This window comes from Phoenix dactylifera, chromosome 4 (assembly GCF_051530095.1).
Source record: "Phoenix dactylifera cultivar Ajwa chromosome 4, Ajwa_hap1_PhDact_Kaust_v1.1, whole genome shotgun sequence".
NCBI lineage: Eukaryota > Viridiplantae > Streptophyta > Magnoliopsida > Arecales > Arecaceae > Phoenix > Phoenix dactylifera.
In genome coordinates, this window is record NC_143193.1 from 51,021,726 (window position 1) to 51,044,488 (window position 22,763).

A 22,763-nucleotide genomic window follows, 5' to 3' on the forward strand; every position below is an offset into this window, starting at 1 on the left:
GACCCTCATTCCAGGGTAGTGGCAGCAGGCGGTTGCCAGTTGTTCGATATATCAGTTCCAGGGGCGGAGTTGCGAGCTGCCTGGGCAGGTCTTCGCCATGCGCGGCAGGTGCTGCGGGCTAGCTCGATCATCCTGGAGGGCGATTCAGCTACAGTTATTGGGTGGATCCGGCGGGGACCGAGTGGTGAGAGCACAGACCATCCTCTGATCCGGTACATCGGGATGATGGTGAGGGATGGCGCGGCCTTTCAGGCCACGCATGTATTCAAGGAGGCCAACGGGACGGCCGACTAGGTGGCTGCATACGCGGCCCACCACTCAGGATACGCCCTGTGGGCAGGAGAGAGGGAGCTGTCATTGGCACTTCGTGAGATTATGTATTTTGACTTTCTTGGATGTATTCGGACACGTGTTGTCTGAAGAATCCGTCAAAAAAAAAAAAAAAAAAAAAAAGTTAAGAGGATTTCCGAGTTTGCGTTGGAACGTGAGTTCGTTAGGCTGTCCGATTAAACTTACTACTTCCCAAATACTTACAACGCGATGCTCCGTTGCGTGGTTCCGTGGAAGTCTTTGCTGACTCCGTGTAGAAAGCTTCAACCTTTCTCGCCCTTTCCAAGCGATAGCTAGCACGAGGGAGGACGAGAGCGCGGCCAGATGGGCGGCGGCGACGGCTCCGGCGAGCGGTGGCCACGGTGGCTTTGGGAGCACGCGTCGATCTTCTTCCTTCGCCCTCTTCTCGCGATCTTGTTCGTCTTCTCTTTGATCCTCCTAAGTGAGTCCCAATCCAGCCACCACCAAACACCCTATGTTTTAAAGATAGAATCCCCTCTCGATCTGTTAATTCCTCCATTGTTCTATCTCCGTGAACCCTAGTGATTGATTCCTTGTTTCTGACCTTTTTTTTTTTTTGGTCTGCTCCTCTTTGGATTGGGCGCAGGTTGGTTCATGGCGTGGAAGACGGTGCTGGTTCACGTGCCCCTGGTTCAGGAGATCTGCGGCCTCCGCAAGAAGCCGGTGAAGCCTAAACCCACCAATCTCCACCGTATCTCCCGCTTCTATCACTCCAATCCCTCTCTGAGGTCCGTTCGATTGTTCCTCTTCTTTGCATTGATGTATTTTTAGCTCCCCTGATTGGTGCCCTCTTTTGGAAATTAGGGTTTCATGATTTGTTATGTTTCCTCTTTTGTTTATCTGTTATCTTTTCTCGTTTAGTAATATAAGGGATATCTCTGAATAGTTGGAAAAACTGATATCGTTTTCTTCATCATATCTCATCTATGATTCAAGGTATAGACTAAAGTTATGATTTTTATCATGGGCCAACAGTGATATGGGTAAACTTGTTTGTTCTAACCAAGTATTGATGATCAAATCCTTAGAGCATGTGCTTAGCCCCTTGGGACATCCTGTGCGAAGGGTGAATTCACTGTCTTGAAGTCTTCTCTTCACGTATTTCTTTTACTTATACATTGGAATCTGAATGATGCCTCAAAAGTGACTAGAAACACATGGCCAAAACTCTCGTATATGAATTATGATATTCAATATGCAAACCAATGATACTGCCGCAATTGTTTCTATTATAGGGGTGGGGTTGGTTGGGGTTTCCTTGGCAAGCAAATCCTTAATATATGTGTTTCTCGGCTGGAACATCCTGTGTAAAGAGTGAATTTGCTGTCTTGAATGATGCCTCAAAAGTGTCTTGAAAACTGTTGCTTAAAATCTTGCACATGGTTTATGAACGACAATCCTCAAAATCCCTAAAAGTAATTATTCGCAAGAGGCCTTGCTTATTTTTAGATTGGGTTTAGGATGTTCCTCCATGAATCTTATAAAGTTTACCACCAAGCTTTTTGGGGGTCTCTTCTCCAGTCTGTTATTTTATGTGTTGGTCTCAGGTTTCTGTTTCGAGACTCTTAAATACTAAGCTGCTAACTTTATATTGTAGTACACGTTCATGATTTGGATGGAATATGAAAAAGAATCGGGTATCCCCTTTTACATTTAAGAAAGAAACATTTTGGCTCTCCTACCTCCATTTGAGTGGTTTAGGCAAGCTTTTTGGTTAAATTCTGTTGATTTCAAAGTCCCAAGAGCACATGTGTATTCTCTTTAGGATATGGACGTCTTAAATTCTCTCTCTGTTGGACTCCGAGCTAATCTGAACTCATGTTTTCAAATACTTATCCAGATTATTAGTTAGATAGCTTAAGGTCTACTCTTCCTCATTTTCTAGGGGTTGGTTCTGCAGCCTAATCTTTCTCCTTAATTCTTGTGAATAGAAAAGGAACACTAAGGAATGGTCCTCAGACATACCTCACGATCTCCAAGGACAAGTTGATTTTTCTTTACCTCTCTAAGATTTCCTTGCTCGACAGTTGTCTTGGATGCTCTTAAAAGTCACTCTTATATCTTTGAATACGACATATATATGTTTACCACCTCTATTTCACATGTAAAATCCTTAATATTGCTACTTTCACCATTTATCTCTTTATATACCATTTGCACTTCTAGAATAGACTCTTCCAAATAAACCACTTTTAATTCAAACTTGCTTGCAGTCCATCATATTGTCGTAACTCTGTACGACTTGTTTCTTCCATTCTGTCAAAACTCGTTTGTATCTATATCATATAGTTGCTCTCATCAATAACTTTGTCATTATCATATTCATGAATATACTGGTTGATTTCCATTCATTGCAGCATTCATCAGCAAATGATCTTGAACTAAGTCTCTTAAGTTGTCAATGACAAGTATGGCGAAAAAATAATAAAATATACAATGTACTATTGTGACAAGCTTTTATTTGAGAAAGCTCATAGAGGCAATATTGCTAGAGATATATGCCAGAACTGAACAATCATCAGGGACTTTAAAACTAATAGAAGGCGCTAAATTTTTATTGTTGTTTAAACCTGACCTCAGATTCTAACGATTCCTATGAGGCTTCCTAAGCCCTTGGGAAAGGCTTTCAACAATAAAACATCTGACCCGGTAGAATTCAGCATTTAGATATGATTTCCTAATCTAGCCTTTGACGCTTTTACCCTTTCCAAGTTTCAAAAGGGTTACTTGGTCACAGTATTAAGAAGTTATCAAACGTATAGAATTGTATGCTACAGGTTCTAGTTCGAATAACTATAATCTAATACCTTGACCTTCGTAAGAAATCAACAGTTGACACTCTTGTTATGAGAGAGATCTTGGAGTTGTCATTTTATTTACATTCATATATTGAAGATGAGCTTTACCTTATCTTATATGTATTGTTGATTCTCTTTTTGATAGCATGGACATTACAGAACTATTCATTATATGAAGTTTGTTGTGCATTCTGTACGAAGTTTGTTGCTATACGATTGCTGTTTCTCTAGCATACCACCACCGTTCTCCTAGTTATAGTACAACATGAAGCTGTTAGTAGCAAATAGTGTCTCACAATCTCCTTTGTGTTTCCAGTTAATGAACACAGGAAACAGATTTTTTTTGTTAAGAATCCCATGCCGTCTTAACCCCATTTTGTGCAGAATGGCATGGGATATAAACTTTTTGATCTTCACCATATTTCAATGTTGAGGAATAATTCTGTTCATAATCCAGTGAGGGTGCTTGAGAAATCTTAGGCACTTCGATTAGTTGTTTGTTTGATTCCTGTTAATTAAGAATTTCACAAAATAGTAGGTAGTTGTGCTCTTGATTGTGTAATCGGGGCTGGCAAAGGATTTGTTTTTTTCCTACTCTTATAATTTCAGTTACGTTAGAGAATACCCCCATGAGGAACTACTGTCTGACTCTTGCGATATGCTATGCAGAAACAACAGATCCAAAACGGAGGAAAAATCTTCATAATGTTTTCAGAACTCTTAATAGCAGGATAATTTCTTCTTAGCACAACACAATGCTGGTTTTCACAAGTTACGACTTGGATGCCACTTGGGAGCAACCATTCATGTCATTGTAAAATAATCTCGAGGAGGGATAAATTGTGATTATATGTGTAAGGTTGAGATGTTGCCAAAATAGCATGTTGTCTCCCAAAAGTGGACCGACTCTGTGTCTCTGATCTATGAACAAAATGTGAATGATTTATTATTTGCAGCATCATTTAATCAGTGTTCTCAAAAGTTCATGACTGCTGTACATAAATTCATTTGGTAGCTAAGAGTCATCTATCATAAACACATTCGTTTGGACATAAAGGAACAGTAGTGGTTTTAATGAAAGATTGGATTACCTAGTTTGTTCAAGTGACAATGGGAGAGGGAGATATCATTTGTAACAGCAGGACTGAATGTGCAACCATTCTGTAGACAGGTTAAGGCTCATGTTCTTACTGCAGCAGAAATTGAAGAAAGGTGGAGATCAGTAGAACTTGAATATTCTTGTGTTTTGCTGCTGGAAAGAAACAGGTGAACTAGTTACTGCTTGATTGATTTCCTGAGCTGACAAAATATCAGTGTGTTTATATCTATACTTGATGAACACAGCTAGCCTGGATGGTTATAGCTATACTTAAGGAAACTCATGCCTTCATGGAGGTCTTGGCTCTGTATCTCCTGTGAGTTTTTGAAAATTAACTGTAGGTATAGTTCTGCAGCAAGTGATTATGATTGATTGTGTCACTCATGGTTTCGAGAGTTTCCCTCACCCCAAATTTCTGGGTTCAAATAGGGTATTAAGGTACATAAATTCAAACTGTGTTCGGTTAGTTGACAAACTTCTTAGGCTGCAAGCCAGTGCAGAGTCAGCAGTTCACTTGCAGACTTCTATACTAAGGCTGCAGTTTCTGAACCCTCGAGTTCCCAACTGCAGGGGGGCCGGAGTTCGCAACTGTGGCAGTCCTTCATTGTAAGTGGTAGACCTCACAGCTTTGTTTGATCTGTGGCATTAATATTTGAATTCAAGCTTGGAGTCTGCCATTTTGATCATTTTGTTGCCAGTATTTTTTTTGTGCTATTAACATAAGTGCCATGGTTGCTTGAATACTTTCTGTCAAAAAAAAAGAAAAAAAGAAAAAAAAAAAGGTTGCTTGGGTCCTATGTTTTAATATGACTTTAAAAATAGCATACGGAGCACAAAATTCTGTCATGAGCTCTATGAACCTGAAATCTTAGAGCCATATCAGACATATTCATGTCTTGCAGGTCAAGCCTTCTCATTGGTGGATGAGCAAAAGTATTCCTTTGCTTTGTGCATGGGGGCATAGAAACATCCGACGGGGAAATATTATTTACTTTTTTAATATAACTTCAAGAACTGAGATGGCAGAAAACCTGATAGAAATCAAGGGAGAGCAGTATTGGAACTCAAGTCATTGATACCAAATCCCAATGATTTTACCAACTATAATAGTTAAGCAGCCTCAATGCTGTTACTTTTCTAGTTGCCCCGACTCATAACAAATGTCATGGAGAGGATGAAACAAGATTTAGTGATGAACCGTAACACTGTCTTAGTGTACTGAACATGATTCTACGTCAAAACTTTTAAATTCTCAGGGTATGCTTGAGCCCGAAAAGGATTATATATGACATTTGAGTTCAGACATGTGCTTATCTTAAGGACCTCAAAGAGTTTATTTTGATTAATCTCATACCACCGACAGGTGGGCAGCAAATTCTATGCCTCTTCTTTTCTGTTGCCTGATATACATTAAAGGACATTTGGGAGAAAACTGAATTCCATTTACAGCTATTGCTTTGTCTGAAGCCATGCCATGTAGGTGTCAATCATATAGCAAAAAATGAAGAAAACAAATGATCGATCGAATGTAAAGTTAAGAACTAAACATAGAGGAAGAAAATAAAAGAGAGAGAAAAATGATCGATGTGTAGGAGCTATTGTTAAACCTAGAGATGCTTCATAAGAGCTAATATTTAGTATTATGCCAGCAAAACAAATGCATGCAATGATGTTGCTAAAGATGATGTGCATATTGCATAAGACATTTTGCTTATGTATTGCCGTAAATATGCGAGATGAATCACTGCAAGTGATTGAGGTTTTTTGGGCTCCACATCACATTCTTAAAAGCCTACCATGTGAAACAAATATTAGAACCTTGGAAATTTAGTTGCAATATTTAAGTTACTGCTCACTTAATATTTTCTGACATTAAGTTTGATAAATTCTTCATCCTCAACTATGAAAAGCTTATCATTATCCCTAAGCACTTCCATGGAGTCTATCTCTGCACCATCTGCATTTGTTACTGTTCTGTTGCTTGCATCAATTCCAAGCCTCCCCCCTGTCGATAAATAAGAAACTTGGTTCTCATAGAATTTTTGAATCTTGCAATAAATAGGCACAACATTCTTAAATCACTATAAAGATAAAATACTTCTAACTTACTTTTGCAGAATTTTTACTCTTAGAAGTGTTGTGCATGCATCATAGAATTGAATACACAGCTATGGTTTGCAAAACATATAAATAGAGATACAGATGCATACCGATAATGTTCTTGAGCTCTTTCATAGTGTTTGGCAAACTTATCAGCTTTCCAGCTTCTGAACTAGGAATTCTCAGCAACGGGTGGCCTTTATACACACTGACCCTTGGGCAATGTCCAATTCTTTCCCAGTTCAACATGTGCCCTTGCTCCCCAGACACCTTTATTTGCTCTGATTCACTAGGGGACTCAAGCACTGTAATTGGGTAACCAACTTCTCTTTGGTGCACCATTTCTTCAAGCAAGTGGTGCTTCATTTTGCTTTGTCCCCTTGGATCTGCTTTCTCTACGTTTGCTCCATTCATGACCAAGAATCTTATTATTTCTTCATGGTTTTCAGCCAAGGCTACTTGTAGGGCAGTTAATCCTTCATGGTTCCCTGACTCTATGTTTAAACCATGTTTTAACAGCTCCTTAACTGTGGAGAGATCATTTCTTTTAGCAGCAAGGCAAAGAAGATTGCCACCAATATTGGGATTTGAGATGCATGCGCAGTGGTACAAGAGATTGAAAATTTTGTGATGCTTTGCAGTGATGGCAATCCATAGTGGAGTATTTCCATCCACATCTGCAACAGTTAGCTGCCATCAGTATTTGCAGTAGAAAATTAACATTCTGAGTTTTGAGTTGTCTACCTTGAATATTGACATTGCAAGCATGGTTGAGTAAGACCAAAACACAGTCCTCGAATCCTTTTGATGCTGCTACGTGCTGATAACAAATCAGCAAGTTAGCAGCAATGAATACAATCATGAAAATAATGCTTCAAATATTTGTGAGAAAGTTCGCTTTCTATCCATATCCTAATTTATGGATCTTTAATTTTGATTTTCGATCATAGAATTAGCTTCTTTATCTTTGTGTTGCTTGACTAAAGCTGGTTAACTGCATGACATGACAGATAAGTGGATATGTTTTGCTAAAGAAAAGAGGCCATTGTCCAGTTAAGGTCCTGGCAGTTCAGGGTCCTAAGAGGGGCGGACTCGGCACAAAACCAATCTTTGGCATTTTTTTGGCACAAAGAGGCTGTCGCAGGACTTCAACCCGCGGCATTGTACCTGTTGACCCATGCCTTTTACAATTGCAGCTAGCAATGGCCCCTAAGTAGATGTCTTCACTAGTGTTATGATTTTTTCTGAGAAAATTCACTAACGTTATAATTATCATCATCTTATTGTGGAGTTTTTCTTCTCCAGAAATCTAGACTTATAGAGTATGAAAAAAGTTGACTCTCTTTTTTCGTTAAATGTAAGAGAATGAAGAAAATTATGATACCCTAGGATACCAAATCATTGTTAAAGAAGAATAGAAACTGTACCAGAGGTGTCCTTCCTCTTGAGTCACTGATATCTGGGTCCATTCCTGCTTTAAGAAGTCCTTCAACAAGACTGCTACTTCCAGTAGCAACTACAGTCAATAGATTGCAAGGTATGTTGACTTCATCATACTCTCCATTCTCTTCTAGCAAATCCTCTATGCTGATATCCTTGTATTCAATTTGGTGCTGTAAAATTTTGAATAACATGGTTGGAAGTATTGTTGTAAGATTGCTGAATATGTCAGAATTCCATGACTAATAAGCTTGAGTCACCTTATACATTACCTTCAGAAAGTTCTTGATAATGACTATGCTATCCTCTTGTTTAGTCTGCAAAACTTCTCCAAGGGCACACTGCTTCATCCTCAGTAACTGAGATAATGTTTTGGTCCGAAATGTAAAGCTTTGAGGCCTATTGCAGAGTGCACTAATTTCTCCAAATATATCTCCCATGCTCAGGTCTCCAACCACTTCTTCTTTCTTATTGTCACAATACACAATCTCTAATTTGCCTGATACTACAACATAGACATCATCTGGGGCCTCATTTTGCATGATGACATCCTCTCTAGGTGGAATGTACTCTGCTTTCATCTTAGTAACCTTAAAGAATACAAATATTATTGAGAGAAATATACAAGAATAATTTCGAATAGTGTTGTTAGTGTATAGAGTGGCATTAACTCTGGACCGGAGTGCGATATCTAACCAGGAGCAAGAGCATGTCCCTTGAGACACCTTGGAAGAGATAGGCCTCCTTCAAAGTTGGCAGGAAGAGGTGCTGGCAGATGCTTTTGCATATCGATCTGGGTAGCTGGTCCATCAGTTGATGTTGGTTCAAACTCTCTGTCTTGAATCTCAGACACATATGAGCCAGTATCTGTTCTCCCAGATGCGGAGGTAAATGGTTTCGATATGCAAAGGTAGATGCTGCCTGTATGCTGTTTCTCTGCAATTATTTCAAATTAAAAACAAAAGAAAGAGAGAATAAACTAGAATGCATCTTTCTCTCTTTCTCTAAAATTAAATGAAATGAAGAGGAAAAAGAAGAAAACTTTTTCTATGATGCATTTCTCTGCTGCGTGTCATATAACTATATCGAAATCATGTTATGTAACTATATCGAAAAATAATCATGTGTGGAATGAAAAGTTCTTACGAATTCCATTGTGTGTTGAGTTCCATCAACAACTAAAATTGTCATGTTCCCGATCAGATATGCAGTCAGACCTAGGTTAAATAACATGTATATTATATTGAAGATCATTTCTCTTGCATTCACTGCATGGAGATCACCGTAACCAACGGTGGTCATTGTGGTGACGGACCAGTAGATGGATGATATGTAACGAACACACAAGCTAGCCTCTCTGAAATTTGGGATCACTGCACCAATCCATGTCTTTCTCTGATCGGGGTATCGGTCGGCTAGCAAGTAGTAGAGACACCCAGCACAATGCATTAGAAAAAGGGTAACCTGCACCAACCATGTTCACAGGAATTTCATCATTTCTACTCAAAAACATGTTCCTTCTAGGATGCAGCTGAACACTCATGATGATTTAAACTGTCAATTCTGCCATTTTTTTGGATCACATTGATGCAGCAGCATATTAAGTGCACATACTACATAAAAAATTATAGAGACATGCTGAATAATATGTAGCACTGCATATAGACTAGTTGGAGCACATAAATTAAATTTCCGGACCAGGACTGGTACTAAAGTGCCTCATTTCTTGAGAAGTTTCAGTTCGTGGATGTTCTTAATGATCTCTGCAACATAACTGTCATGAAGGTGCTCAAATGTTGCTAGTTTCAAATTTTAGCAGTGGACAAACTCAAAAGTTCAGTTGCTGCTATTTCAACTTACAGATAGGAGCCTACAGCATCTTATCCACAAATAGCTGAATCTGATATCCTTTTCAAGTCTGCAATGCAGGCCAATGGAAAAGTTAATGCTCATAAAAGTTTCTACATTTCATCTATGCTTTGCATCATCAAACATAAACTTTTCCACCTTGTAAAGAGTTGCTTGACCTTCCTTAGACGCCAAAGTCTTAACAGGCCCAACAGGCTGTAGGAGACCCCTGCCTTCACTCTGCCTGTGATCAAGAAGCCAAGAGCCTCATATGGAATTGTTGAGGCCACATCCATGACAAACCATGTGGATAAGTACCTGAGAATTGCCACTCAATTGTTTTTCGAGAAGTGATAATAGAGAATTCTTGCAGTAGTCCAGAGATGTGCCCATCGATGAAGTGGGATTTTTGGAAATCTACCACTTGTGTGACATAATTTTCCAGCCTTGTGAATAGGATTTTTTTCAATCAAATATCATGTGATATCTTAGAATCCTGGAGCATGAAATATGATGGAGAATGAGATCATTGTATCGGGTTGTGTTGTCTCACATCAAAACCATGATGATTGGAAAGTGCACTTCCACCTCCTTATCACAAAAAAGGGCATTTGGTGTGGGGTGATGATCTCAAGATCAAAGGTGATGTGAATAAAAGCGATGAAATTATTGCATTTAGTTGCACTATGGTGATCTTATATTGCAGTAATCTCAAGTCACTTATACTTTTCAATCTACTATCCAACCCAATACTAGTAAACCCATCCTTGAGGACGGCTGTACAAGGTCACCCTAGGATAGTGATAGTATGCTGAAATTTGATGGAAAAAAATATCCCTTATCAATATACCATTAATATATTATATATTATTTTACATATATAGTATTTATGATATATATTATATTATAATATATTATCGATCATATTATTGTTCAACTATGTTCTTAAACTACAATAGAAATATATTATTGTGCTTTATATTTATATTATAAAATTATTTAATATATTACTTTTATTTATCTTATATTTTTTGACTAAAATAAATATTAGTATTAAAATAATAATATACTATAAGTATAAATAAAAATATTAATTTTATAATAATAATTAATACTTCTTTAATATATATTAATAACATATTATAATATATTTTTATATAATTAATAAGTATATTTTTATGGAATATATTAAAGATAGTTTTCGTTTTATATGGCCAGTAATCTTGAATTCCTATGGAATACCAAACAGGTTATTCATGAATATTCGAAGATTTTTAACCAATAGAATATAGTATACAGAACGTGGTAATCTGATATGATCGGGGCTCGGATTAACTCGGGACAAGGATTATTGAAAAGACCTCAACTATAATATTTTGTCAACTTTGTATGTGTTGTGTTGTGTGGAGACATGAGTCCGGCCATAGAGAACATGCTAGGCCTTATCCACATATGGGTGGGGAACAAAAATTGCTTCCATTTGAAAGCCTGAGGTGATTGGAAAAATGTTGTGGCTGATTGTATCATCCAACAAGGTTGATAGGCCATCTACATCTTCTTTTGCTAAAAAGAATAGCCTTTATAGCAACACTAATCGGGATGTAGGTAAGAGAAGATTTCAGATCGACAGCCACATGATAATTTTGACCGTAGGTGCCAACTAGTGGAATGGACAAAATCTTTGGGCTGTAGATTCCAATAAACTCGAATCCTGCCTATACCTACCCGTTTAGCTAATAAGAATGCCCTCTGTGGAAGCACTGGTTTTGAGATGGTACGTAAAAGAAAATTTCAAGTCAAGACCCATATAAAAATTTTGACTCCAGACACTGTCAAATATGGTTGGTAAAATTATTGGACTAATAATATTGTGAGAGTGGAATTTCCACTAGCTGTGGATGCTGTCCAATCTAACTCAAGGTGCATTTTGGGTGCCTTCAGATGCGCGTTAGCTAAACTGGATGGCACAGGGAAGCCACACTTGAGATTATTCCATGCATCAGGAAAGGAACAAGTCCTATAACAAGTCCTATATGAGCCTCTACTCAATTTGACACCAGTAGTACTCCAAGGATTAGCAGCAGAGATATCAACCAACCTGATTGCAATCTTTCTGGAATCCTGGACGAGGAGTTGTGTTCTTGGTTCGATGTAAGCCACAAAGAATGTGAGGATGATGTCGACAGCGAAGAACGCATCGATGATGTTATCAGCGATGAAAAGTCCTCCCTTCGGAGCGGCATTCATGAAAGCGATCTCCAGAGGGAACGTCCATGCGGAGTAGGCCACCAGCATCACCATGAACGTTTCCCAGTACCTGAATGGCATCTCTCAGTTTTCTTAATTCTATTACCATTTCCTTCCAAAAAATTAAGCTTCTCAACATGCATGCATGCATTCATTCCATGCAGCGTCGTGCATTGCGAAGTACTGCTGGAGATTGTGCTATTAGTTCTAACCTGTATCTCGAATCCATCGGTGAAACAGCTCTCGCTTTGGAGTCAGTCTGGGTGTGGTTGGAGCTTGGCACACCCAAAGGAGGCAGGATGAGCTCTGCAATGTTGCCAAGGATGAAGGATGTGGAGCTCTGGTCCTGGTGCTTGTTCCTTCTTGCATGGCGCCTTTGGGCTGCTGCGGTTGTTCCAGAGATTGGACCCGCCTGCGTTGCCATTTCATGTGCTCGAGAATATGATCCCTTGATCTCGCAGTGTGGCTTCTTGCAGTATTCGATTATAAAATGGAGGAGAAGCCAAGGAGGAGGATGGACAAGTTGAATAAATGATGGAAGGCCCACCATTTATCCAGTTGATTGCGATGATGGCTGATGGGGATAAGGCCTGCTCGATGCTTGTGGTGGCCGAGTTGTCTTGTTCGTGGCCATGATCATTTTGTCCCCATTCTGATGTATTTTTTCTGGTTTTTATAGGATATTGTGGCCAAGCCAAATGTTGCCATCTATGTGGCTCGGCCATGCATGGAGAGCGCACCAAAGCTTCTCATGTCTGGTGATGATTAGTACGAAGATGGTAGAGGGAAAATTGGTGGTGAACGACAGATAAGTATTAGAAAGAATTTGTGGCAGCGTCAATATATATATATATATAGTTATTAATGCTCTTGCAATGGGTCCAGGTTGCATCTTTTTTGTTTGCTGGCATCGCCCATCGGATCATGCTTCGTACAGATCTCATAGCACTCGAATCTTTCTATTCATCCATATGCGGAGATCTCGAAGCAACCGTTGCGCGGTCTAATGGTGGATTAATGTGAAGGAAGGCGAATCCTTTCACACGAAGAATACGACCCTGAGCCCTCTTGCAGGTGGGTGGTATATGTTCTTTCCTAAAGCATAAATTGCCATGGTCCTAATTCCCTTCATAATTTAAATAGGATCATGCTTCGTACAGATCTCAAAGCACACAGAATCTTTTTCGTCTACATGCATAGATCTCGAAGAAACCATTGCGTGATCTAATGGTGGATTGATGCGAAGGAAGACGAATCCTTCTTTCGCGCAAAAGATATGACCCTGACCCCTCTTGCAATTGGGTGGTATGTGTTCTATCTTGTTTTTATCTAGTAATGGTCAATTTCTTTCTAAGAAAATAAATTGACACGATCATAATTCCCTTCATAATTCAAATAGAATCATACAGATCTCAAAGCACTTTGAATCTTTCTATTCATCCATATGCGTAGATCTCGAAGCAACCATTGCGCGATCCAATATATGGTGGATTGATGCGAAGAAAGGCAAATCCTTCTTTTGCACAAAAGATACGACCCTGACCCCATTTGCAGTTGGGCGGTATGTGTTGTATCTTGTTACCAACACACGAATTCCTCGTTCCTTTAGGAGTAATGAAGAACTGGATTGATGAAATGGGTGCAACATAACACGCCATCCAGATGCTGGACAATCATAAATATCCATAGTTTATGCATATGTGATGTTTGCTATGATTCATCTTTGCCTTCATGGAGTCTTCTACTTTTCTTCCTCACGCTATAACTCTTTCGTTAAAATCTGCAATTCAAATTATCTTTCCCACTGTTCAGAAGACATTCATATATAGTTCGAATGAAGATCAGAGGAGCAACAGGGAATTCAACAAAATTTCCTTGAGAAGCCAATGGGCTTGCGGACTGGCTAATAAAACATAATAAATAGCAAGGTTGTGGATAGGAAGCTTGCCTTATTAGAATTTATCTATTGGGATGTAAGATGGATTGTATCTAAGAAACCATCCTAACTTGTTCTAAGCCATTACTATGCTACAATGATGATGATGATGATGATGATAGTGATAATAATAGTAATAATAATAATAAAATTCATAGTAATAGTAATAATAATATTAGTAATAGTAATAATAATAATAGTAATAATAATAATGATGGTAGTAGCAGCAGCCTCAATAGTAATAATATTAATAATCATGATGATGATGATGATTATGATTTCAAAAGGAAAGATCATCTAAACGTTTCTTTTCTAAGATAGGCCCAAGCAAGGCCTAACAAGAAGTAATGGGAAGGAGCAATTACTGTTGGTTTTTTTCAGCAGAAAATTAAAAGTAGTGTTGGTTTTTTCCAGCACAAAATTAAATCAATTGGCCCACGCAAATCTCGAACCTCTTGCAACCTTTGCGTTATTAGCACGGTGCTCTAACCAACTAAGCTAATAGGCTAATTTCACTTGGATTGCTTCTTGACTATTGATGAAGCAATGAAATGTGGAAATTTTTATGGATAACTCAAGTAATATGATGTCTCTTCATTATATATATATATATATATATATATATATATATATATATATATATATATATATATATATATATATATATATATATATATATATATATATATATATATATATATATATATATATATATATAAAGTCATAAGCTTATCTCCATCTAATCCTACCACAGCCATCACGTACGCCCCATTTTAGCATTTTTGGTTAATCATCCATTGAAATATTTTGCACCGCAGTGAGCTGGTGTGGGCTTACACTATTCTTTCATGTCTTGAAAAATTTACTTAAACTTAAATTCCTTGCTGCAACCGAAACTGACTTAGACTTGACACCAAATCTACTGGCTTAGATTAATGTAATGAAATTCGAGTCAAAACCAAACGCATTCGTCGAATTGCGGCCGTTGTTTCATAGGATGGATGTGAATTATTTCATGCCCATACCTAATTTTTATGCTTCATGGAAACCGCTAGATTCTGCTTCACGCTGCCGAGGTTCCTGGTCCTAATTTTGGACATTCTACTTTCGAGTACTCTATAAGCTCTTGTAGACTTCCTCTCGCTTTTGCGAAGTCTCTGAAGTGAGTCCATTCAGGCTGAGTATAGGATTATGCCCATAAATCTGTTTGACTTTGGTCAGGATTTAAGAAAAGCCCCATTAAGCTACCAGAGTGCAGAACTACTAATATTGAGCCCAATTGAGCTACCAAAAGCACAGATCACTTAAATGGAGCCTATCAATTGTTCAAAAATCATTTTTCCATCAAGGTCTATTTATGGCACTTCCATGCTATTTCTTGCATTGGATCCTGGACTACTGTTAGATGTTTAGCACATACATGAGGCAATGAATCTATCCAACCCATGCGTTCTATAGATATTATCATTCTGATCAACTGGCCACAAAACTTAGAGCTTGTTTCTCTCTTAGGGGAAAGGATTTAACCTAATATTGCACGTCACCTCGAGTTTCTAGCATCAACATTTTCTTATTTTCCATTGAATTTCTTCAACAAGAACATGGTTTTGTTACTAAATATGCACAAATATGGAACAAATAAGTACGTGAAGATACTCTTTGCTCCAGGACATTGAGATGGTGATGAGGGATAGAGTGATCTTTTAGGCCAAGCATGTATTTAAAGAGACCAACGAGACGGCCGACTGAGTGGCTGCCTACGTAGCCCACTATTTAGGGTATACCTTGTGGTCAGAAGAGGGGGAGCTACCTCGGGCACTCTATGAGCTTGTGTTTTTTTTTTATTTATTTAATATATTTGTACACACATTGTATAATGAATTTGCTAAAAAAAAAATTTCTATTTATGTGTTTATCTTAACAAAATTTTCTTGCCCCGACAAAATTCCTTCTTTTTTTTCTTCTTTCCCCTCGAGTCTTTGAGAAGGCTTTCTAAAGTAGAATGAATTAGCTGTCATCTTTGAAGTTCAAGCCAACCAAAGGATTCCCGAGTCCCACTGCAACCGCACGGCAGGGTAATTTAGGAATCCTCGTGCCTTCATATGCCCATGTTTTGGGTGGTTCTATATACACCCCCCCTATTGCTCAGGACACCCCCCAAAAATTAAAAAAAAATTAAATACTCTCTACACCCCCCCATTTGCTAAGGACACCCCTAAAAAATTAAAAATTTCTAAATTATCCCCGACCCTTCCCACCCCCCTCACCTAAATTGCTCTCTACACCCCCCCAAACCCCCCCCACCCCGCTCTTCCCCTCCAAAACACCCGCCAGCGGAGGAGGAGGGGGGAGGCGGAGGAGGAGGACGGGGAGGCGGGGGGAGGCGGAGGGGGAGGTGGGGGATGGGGAGGAGGAGGAAGGAGGACGGGGAGGTGGGGGAAGAGGAGTGAGAGGAGGTGGCGGAGGAGGAGGGGGGAGGCGGAGGAGGAGGACGGGGAGGTGGAGGGGGAGGTGGAGGGGGAGGACGGGGAGGTGGAGGACGGAGAGGTGGGGGAAGAGGAGTGAGAGGAGGTGGCGGAGGAGGAGGGGGGAGGCGGAGGAGGAGGACGGGGAGGTGGAGGGGGAGGTGGAGGGGGGGATGGGGAGGAGGAGGAAGGAGGACGGGGAGGTGGGGGATGGGGAGGAGGAGGAAGGAGGACGGGGAGGTGGGGGAAGAGGAGTGAGAGGAGGTGGCGGAGGAGGAGGACGGGGAGGTGGAGGGGGAGGTGGAGGGGGAGGACGGGGAGGTGGAGGGGGGGGAGGTGGGGGATGGGGAGGAGGAGGAAGGAGGACGGGGAGGTGGGGGATGGGGAGGAGGAGGAAGCGGGCGCAGGGGGGAGGGGGGGAGGAAGAGGAGGAGGAGGGCTGATGGGGGAGGCGGAGGAGGAGGAGGAGGAGGCGGCAGTGAGGAGGAGGGGGAGGGGAGGAGGCGGCAGTGAGGCGGAGGAGGAGGAGGAGGAGGCGGCAGTGAGGAGGAAGGGGGGGTGTACTGAGAAAATTTCAAAGGCAATATGGTAATTACACTAAAGGTTAGTTTGGGTTTTTTTTTTTTGGTTTTTGGGGGGTGTCCTTAGCAATAGGGGGGGTGTATATAGAACCACCCCCATGTTTTCCAGTTGAGTGCTGATTTAATAATGAGTTCGAAGAGGTTTGGTGCAGTGCATCTCTAACCAGCTATCACCAAGCAAACCTCACGAGAGAATGAGAATTTTGTACCTCAAAAGCTTATTCAATGATGGCTTTAAAGACATCTGTACCAACTAAGTTGCAAGTCCACTCACCAGGTCGTTTCAAGTCTTCATGTAATTTGATGATTAAAAAAAAAATATTCTGGTCATTTAGAAACCTCATTCAAAAAAAAAAAAAAAAAAAAAAAAAGAAGTTGCTCAACATAAGCTTCCCTTTGCTCATCGCTGCTCATTTGAAAACTAGCATAATCTGTTGTTAAAGCTAAGCTGCAAACCGCTCACCAAGTTCCCTCAGGTCTTTGACTAAGAAATTGCAATTTGATGATGAAAAACAAAGATGATTCAGTCACTTAGAAGCCTCATTTAAAAAGAAAAAAAAAATCAACAAATGCTTCCAATTGCTCATCTATAGTTGCAAGCCTTTGCGGTTGTCAGTCCAAAGGAAGCAATTAGGGGTGGCAATCGAGTCGGATGCGGATTGGATGAAAAATTTATCAATTCGAATATAACTTATTTATTAAATAGATTAAAATTTCAAATCTAAATCTGATATATTTATTAAACAAATAATCTGATCCAACCATATAATCTATTTATTAAATAGATCATGTCAAGTTGAATAGGTTATTAACGGATTAAATGGATTTAAACAGATTAAATAGGTTCAGCAGGTAGGATGTTAGGAATAGATTAAGCATGTCTCAATCTCTAGTTAAAGCTCTAAGAAATTATCTTCTAGAAAGAAGTAATCGGCATTTTTGAGACTCCTATTGGTTAGTGTTTGGACTTCCTATGATTCTTTTTACTTTTTGGTGGAAATTGGCCTTTTTTTTTTGGAAACAAGCTTCAGAACGGGGATTGCTCTCCTGCAAATCCCTTAAAACCTGGTAAAGAGAACTACCCAAACTCGGATTTTGTCTCTCTTACGGTCTCTATGGCACTTTATTACGTAAGCTTGGCCTTTCACACCCCTGTGCTTAGAAATAGCCATGTTTGCGTAGCCCATTGACTCAATAAAGTGTAAAGTGAAAGCCTAGGTCTTCATTTAGATCCCTTGTCATCTTGTAAGGTTGCTACATCGACTGACTTCCAATTTGAAACTCATCAATCGTTGTTTCTTCCTCCACCTCCCCGGGGGTCGCCTTCTCGAGCTTAAAGGTGCATGAACTTGACCTAGACCTGTGATATCATCATGGGTCATGGAGATCGATTTCGATTCGATTCGATCCTTCCAAGCTTTGGAGATGGACTTCACTAGGATACTTTCTTCATCATATCAATAAGGACAAAATTGTTTAAGAAATTTATCCCTCCATAAAACATGACTTGCAATCTCCTTCTAAGACAAGGTGGTAGCTATTCAGCAATGACTTGCTGCGTGATTTAAGTCTGTAGTGTTCCAACAAATCAACTCATTTCATCTTATTTTGTCCAAACTTTAAATGCCAACTTGAGCTTCAACAATTGCCAGCATAGCTCTTCAATTTCCGAAGCAAAACTTTCTAGTCTCAGGGATATAATCATGCTTGCAATTCGGACTTCGATCTCGACTCCTTCGGTCTTTTTCTTCTCGAGGATATAATCATGCTTGCATGCATAAGCCATCGAATTTTTGAGATTTTCTTGTAAGCCATCAAATTACACGCAAACAAAAGAGAGTGTGATCAAATGTAAAAGTTCATCATTAATCTGCCCAAATCTGCTGCCACTGAAATCTCTCAAATCTAGAGAGTTCACATTAGGTCCAGTCTAGTCCCCACCCTATTTGAATGAGTGCATAGGATCAGATTGGCAATAATATGGCATATTAATTCTCCTCTTAAGTGATGGAGGCAATTAATAAAGTACTAAAGAAAGCAGTGCTTATCCCACGTCTCTAAGAGCCGTGAATGCTTCTTCAGAGTGATGGAATCGTTTCCGAACGCAAAGCTCTCCTCCTCCCACAGACGGAAGTCGGACGTTTGACTCCCATTGTGGCTGTCACTTTATAGAGATCAGTATGGGCTCGGAGAACTTCTCCATCGCGAGTGTCAAAAAGCGACGCAAACCAAACCAACAACGTCCTCAGAAAGATTGCCCAATTTGAAACTCTTCCACTGCGCTCTTGTTCAACTTAGAATAGCAGTCCCAATAGCATGCATACCGTAGTGGCCAGGCAAGGAAATAAAATAAAGGAAGGAAGGCACTTTCGACGCATTGACAAACCTTGGCATGGAGGGTGAATGGTTAAGTTAAGAAGAATAGGTCTCCCACTTTGGACCCAACTTGCCTACAATGGCCTTGTCATGCAGAAAGGAATGATGATGACCCACAAGCTATGTTCTAGCTATTGTCCCAAGGCTTGATGTATATTGTCTTCTCTCTACCTTCGTTTTTGCAGATATACCTACCTCGAACTTCAATCTTTATTGATGCGGATAAATCTCATCTACTAGACACAGGAGATTAGCTTCAGTTGGACTCATATTCATGAGCTGATCCAAATAAGGAAGACCATGAAACATAAGACATAAGCATCAAAAGATCTTTTTTTAAGTATGTCAATCAACGTCTCTCCGCAACAAATCAGCAATTTTGGCTGGATTTTACTGTCAATTAAATATTGTAATGAGGTATAGGTATAAGCATTGCAGACGTTATTGCAATACTTTATTCATGGATAAATATATGGATATAGATTTCGTTCTATTTAAATATAACCTCTCATTTTCACATCACCATCTAGCATTCATGCCATAGTCTCTTGACATGAGTTATGCCAGGTTAACTGATTATGCTACTCATATATATCTTGTACTTTAGTGGTTGGAAGACGTCCGGCTGAGTATTAATAAGTTTGGAAAGAAGGTTGAGATGAAGAACAACCCACCTTCATGATTGGCCACATATCTAAAGAACTGTAATCCCTATACATGCGATCATCAATGATGCAAGTAATTAACCCTTCTCCTTGTGGCTTCTGCAGTACAAATTCCAGCAAAAGGTCGGATGATCTCTCTCATTCTGGTCCATCCAAGGATCATCATGTCCTTCGATCATGTCGTGGGTCCCGTCCTAGTCAAAACTGGGAATGCGTCTGTTCTATCCGAGTCCTATCATTGTGGTGCAGCGAAGGAAATGCCCAAGTCCCATAGCCAGGCCATGGCAAGTGGCCTCCATGTTAATGCCTTGCATATTATTATTATTATTATTATTATTATTATGTTGCAATAGAATAATGGGTAGCTCCAGCCTTGTGAGGATGCTCATTAGTTAGTCCTCCGCTTCCCAATGAAATCTCAAAAGATCAACATGCTCTTCCTCAATTCCGAGCATCCCGTTCTCCAAAATCCCACGAGCACCATGGCCCTTTTAAAATGATGCAGAGGGGGGGGTCCCCATCCTTGAAACGCCAAAGCTTTTGGCATTAAAATAAAAGGGAGAGAGAAGCAGAAGAGGAAAGATATGGGTGGTGAAGCCTAAAAAGAAGATCTACATAGTGGACAGAGATATGGACGGATACAATGGAATTCATGATTCCACTCCCCTGCGACTGCGAATCGATGAGCGAGAGTCGTACGGAGTGAGTTTCGATGCGTATAAACCAACCAGCTTTGTGTTCAATTCAGCACCATCATTTGGGACATCATCTCGTCACCTTAAGCACATGAGCCAATCGATTGCTGCTCGTATTGGAGAGAAGGGAGAAAGTTGGCGGAATTAAAACATGAACATGGCTTTGGCGAGGCCTATTAAGTTTGTACAAGAGCCTCACATGGGGACGCTTGGCCTCAGTGATTGTGATACATGCATCAATAAGGAAAAGCTATCATAGAAAAAGGAAAAGGCCAGCAGGATGGGCTCCGTTTCCACCTCCCGGTCCCTACGGACACCGCAGTCGCCGTTTTGAGGGGGATTCCGGTCAAGTCGGTCAACTTGGATTGGATTGCAATGCTTTCCCCCCCACTCTCCCCGACGCACCATGGATGCAACCCAAAAGGAATTTTATAAAAGCCGCAGCCAACTCAACGCTAGCCCAATACCAAGGTTAAGAGAGAGAGAGGAAGCCATGAGGTGGGTTTTCCATGAGTGGCTGGCTGGCTTCTTCTCTTCTACCTCCTTTTACTACTGCAGTACTACTAAACAAAGCCAATGGCAGATTCCCAATCATCCTTTCCCCTTCAAAGGAAACAACCATCATTGCTCCCAAACCATCCTTTTCTGACATAGGAAGTTGAGCTTTTAAGCCCCTTCTCGCTCTTGCCTTCCTCTCCTACTTAAACTCGCCCAGACTACACCAAGTTGGCATCCATCTCCCCCCATCATCTCTCCGGTCTTGGTTATCTCTTCTCCTTGCCTGGACTTAAAGACCCCATGAAGCCGTCCTCCACCTCTGTCAATGGCTTCTACTCGTCCCTGTCTCAGGGACTCGACGAGCTCGAGCGCTGCTTCGCCTCGAACAACTTCATGTCCCTCCAATTCCTTCAGCGGGCCGTGTCGCTCCTCCGCTCGTTCCACTCCCAGCTCACGCACCTGGTCCAGAAGCTCCACCTCCCCGTAGGGGAGAAGTGGCTCGACGAGTACATGGACGAGAGCTCCCGCCTCTTGGATGCCTGCCATGTCCTCAAGATGGGCGTCTGCAGCATGGAGAAGTACTACTCCACCGGCGCCGACATCGTCTCCTCGCTCGAGGATGGTTGCCGCCACCTCAGTCCTCAGAACAGCAGACAGGTAGGTGTCCGGCCGCTGCATGCCGGGCTCGAGCTTTCTTCTACCCGATTCGTCAGATATAGCTTCTGACCAAAAACCAATCTTTTTTATCGACGACAGGTAATGCGGGCGATATCGGTATGCCGGAGGGCGGCCGTGGGGCTGGAAGAGGAGAACAGAGTGGTGGTGGAGACGAGAGCCGAGTCTCTCTCGCTCCGGTTCGACGAGAAAGTCCCGGTGGAATCCAGGCTCAACGGATTCAATGGATTCAGGGGGGTTCTCTATGCGATGAGGAGCGTCAGCTCCTTCCTCCTCATGCTCCTGCTCTGGGGATTGGTCTGCTGGTGGCCCGACCGGAGCTCGGATGCATCGGCGGCCATCGAAGGTTCGCTCTTCTTCGGGTCGGGGTTCATGGTGTCGATGGCGCGGTTGCAGCAGAGGGTGGTGGGGGAGATCGAGAGGATGGACCGGCGGCCGGGAATTCTCATGTACGAGTTCCGGAGGGTGAGAGCCGGCATGGAGGATCTGAGGGAGGAGTTGGAGAGGAGCAGGGGGTGCGAAGCTGAAGGAGGGGGGCTCAGGGAGAGGGTGGAGAGCTTCAAGTTGTGGTTCGGGCTGCTGAGGTCTGGAACCGAGAATATCACCGGGCAGCTGGACGACTTCTTCGACGAGATCGTGGAAGGGAGGAAGAAGCTCTTGGATATATGCAGTCAGAGGTAAGAGCAAGTGTTGAAAAGGTAAGATGAAAACAAGAGAAAATGGCAGCTATAGGCTAAAGAGATCATGGGAAGCTAGGATAGGTTTTTGGGCTGTCTTTTCTCTTTTCTCTGTTTCTGTCCAAAGGCTTTTGGTATCCTTTTCGGTTGTAGTTGGATGTGTTTCATAGCATGTAGAGCTATTGACATACCAAAATATATGTACATGTGGTAATTTTGTGATTTTGCGTTCCATGAACACAGCTGCAGGAGAAACTATGAGGTGATTATAATACTACTGGAGGGGAGGGGAATGGGATGGGATGGGAATAT

The 22,763-nt window shown here is 41.0% G+C and overlaps 3 protein-coding genes across 12 annotated transcripts; 2 read left to right on the forward strand and 1 right to left on the reverse strand.

The window, feature by feature from the left end:
• Nucleotides 1–475: 475 nt before the first annotated feature.
• Nucleotides 476–11,674, forward strand: LOC103701330 (uncharacterized). Of its 10 annotated transcripts, XR_016400362.1 has the most exons (5): nucleotides 483–772; nucleotides 938–1,079; nucleotides 7,738–7,885; nucleotides 9,592–9,729; nucleotides 9,843–10,603. XR_016400362.1 is itself a non-coding variant. In XM_089930271.1 (3 exons), exons 1-3 carry the CDS (start codon nucleotides 655–657, stop codon nucleotides 11,657–11,659), a joined length of 342 nt encoding a protein of 113 aa, XP_089786397.1. In that variant the 5' UTR covers nucleotides 476–654; the 3' UTR covers nucleotides 11,660–11,674. The 10 variants fall into 10 exon arrangements, 5 of the variants coding, with proteins under 5 accessions (XP_089786397.1, XP_017696891.2, XP_088576576.2 ...); XR_015977365.2 differs by lacking the exon at nucleotides 7,738–7,885 and having other exon boundaries at nucleotides 482–772; nucleotides 9,592–9,691; nucleotides 9,841–10,603; XR_016400360.1 differs by having other exon boundaries at nucleotides 9,574–10,603.
• On the reverse strand, nucleotides 5,942–12,421 carry LOC103701412 (potassium channel AKT2-like). Its single transcript, XM_039133492.3, has 11 exons — nucleotides 12,096–12,421; nucleotides 11,735–11,953; nucleotides 9,796–9,954; nucleotides 9,649–9,706; nucleotides 8,935–9,252; nucleotides 8,485–8,724; nucleotides 8,061–8,378; nucleotides 7,776–7,961; nucleotides 7,093–7,168; nucleotides 6,459–7,025; nucleotides 5,942–6,253 (listed from the first exon to the last, which is right to left on the reverse strand). Exons 1-11 carry the CDS (start codon nucleotides 12,305–12,307, stop codon nucleotides 6,105–6,107), a joined length of 2,502 nt encoding a protein of 833 aa, XP_038989420.3. The 5' UTR covers nucleotides 12,308–12,421; the 3' UTR covers nucleotides 5,942–6,104.
• An 8,642-nt stretch (nucleotides 12,422–21,063) lies between these two features.
• On the forward strand, nucleotides 21,064–22,673 carry LOC103701328 (uncharacterized). Its single transcript, XM_008783351.6, has 2 exons — nucleotides 21,064–21,756; nucleotides 21,856–22,673. The coding sequence occupies exons 1-2, from the start codon at nucleotides 21,400–21,402 to the stop codon at nucleotides 22,453–22,455; spliced, it is 957 nt and encodes a 318-aa protein (XP_008781573.1). The 5' UTR covers nucleotides 21,064–21,399; the 3' UTR covers nucleotides 22,456–22,673.
• The last annotated feature ends 90 nt before the right edge of the window (nucleotides 22,674–22,763 follow it).

Bases quoted from the DNA above. Each gene is read 5' to 3' on its own strand.
- LOC103701330 (XM_089930271.1), top strand. From the start codon at position 655: ATGGGCGGCGGCGACGGCTCCGGCGAGCGGTGGCCACGGTGGCTTTGG. The intron at 773-937 runs GTGAGTCCCAAT...GATTGGGCGCAG, and splicing joins CTTCTCTTTGATCCTCCTAA to GTTGGTTCATGGCGTGGAAG. The intron at 1,080-11,577 runs GTCCGTTCGATT...GGGTGCCTTCAG, and splicing joins CACTCCAATCCCTCTCTGAG to ATGCGCGTTAGCTAAACTGG.
- LOC103701412 (XM_039133492.3), bottom strand. From the start codon at position 12,307: ATGGCAACGCAGGCGGGTCCAATCTCTGGAACAACCGCAGCAGCCCAA. The intron at 11,954-12,095 runs GTTAGAACTAAT...GATGCCATTCAG, and splicing joins CCGATGGATTCGAGATACAG to GTACTGGGAAACGTTCATGG. The intron at 6,254-6,458 runs GTATGCATCTGT...ATTTATCGACAG, and splicing joins AGAGCTCAAGAACATTATCG to GGGGGAGGCTTGGAATTGAT.
- LOC103701328 (XM_008783351.6), top strand. From the start codon at position 21,400: ATGAAGCCGTCCTCCACCTCTGTCAATGGCTTCTACTCGTCCCTGTCT. The intron at 21,757-21,855 runs GTAGGTGTCCGG...TATCGACGACAG, and splicing joins GTCCTCAGAACAGCAGACAG to GTAATGCGGGCGATATCGGT.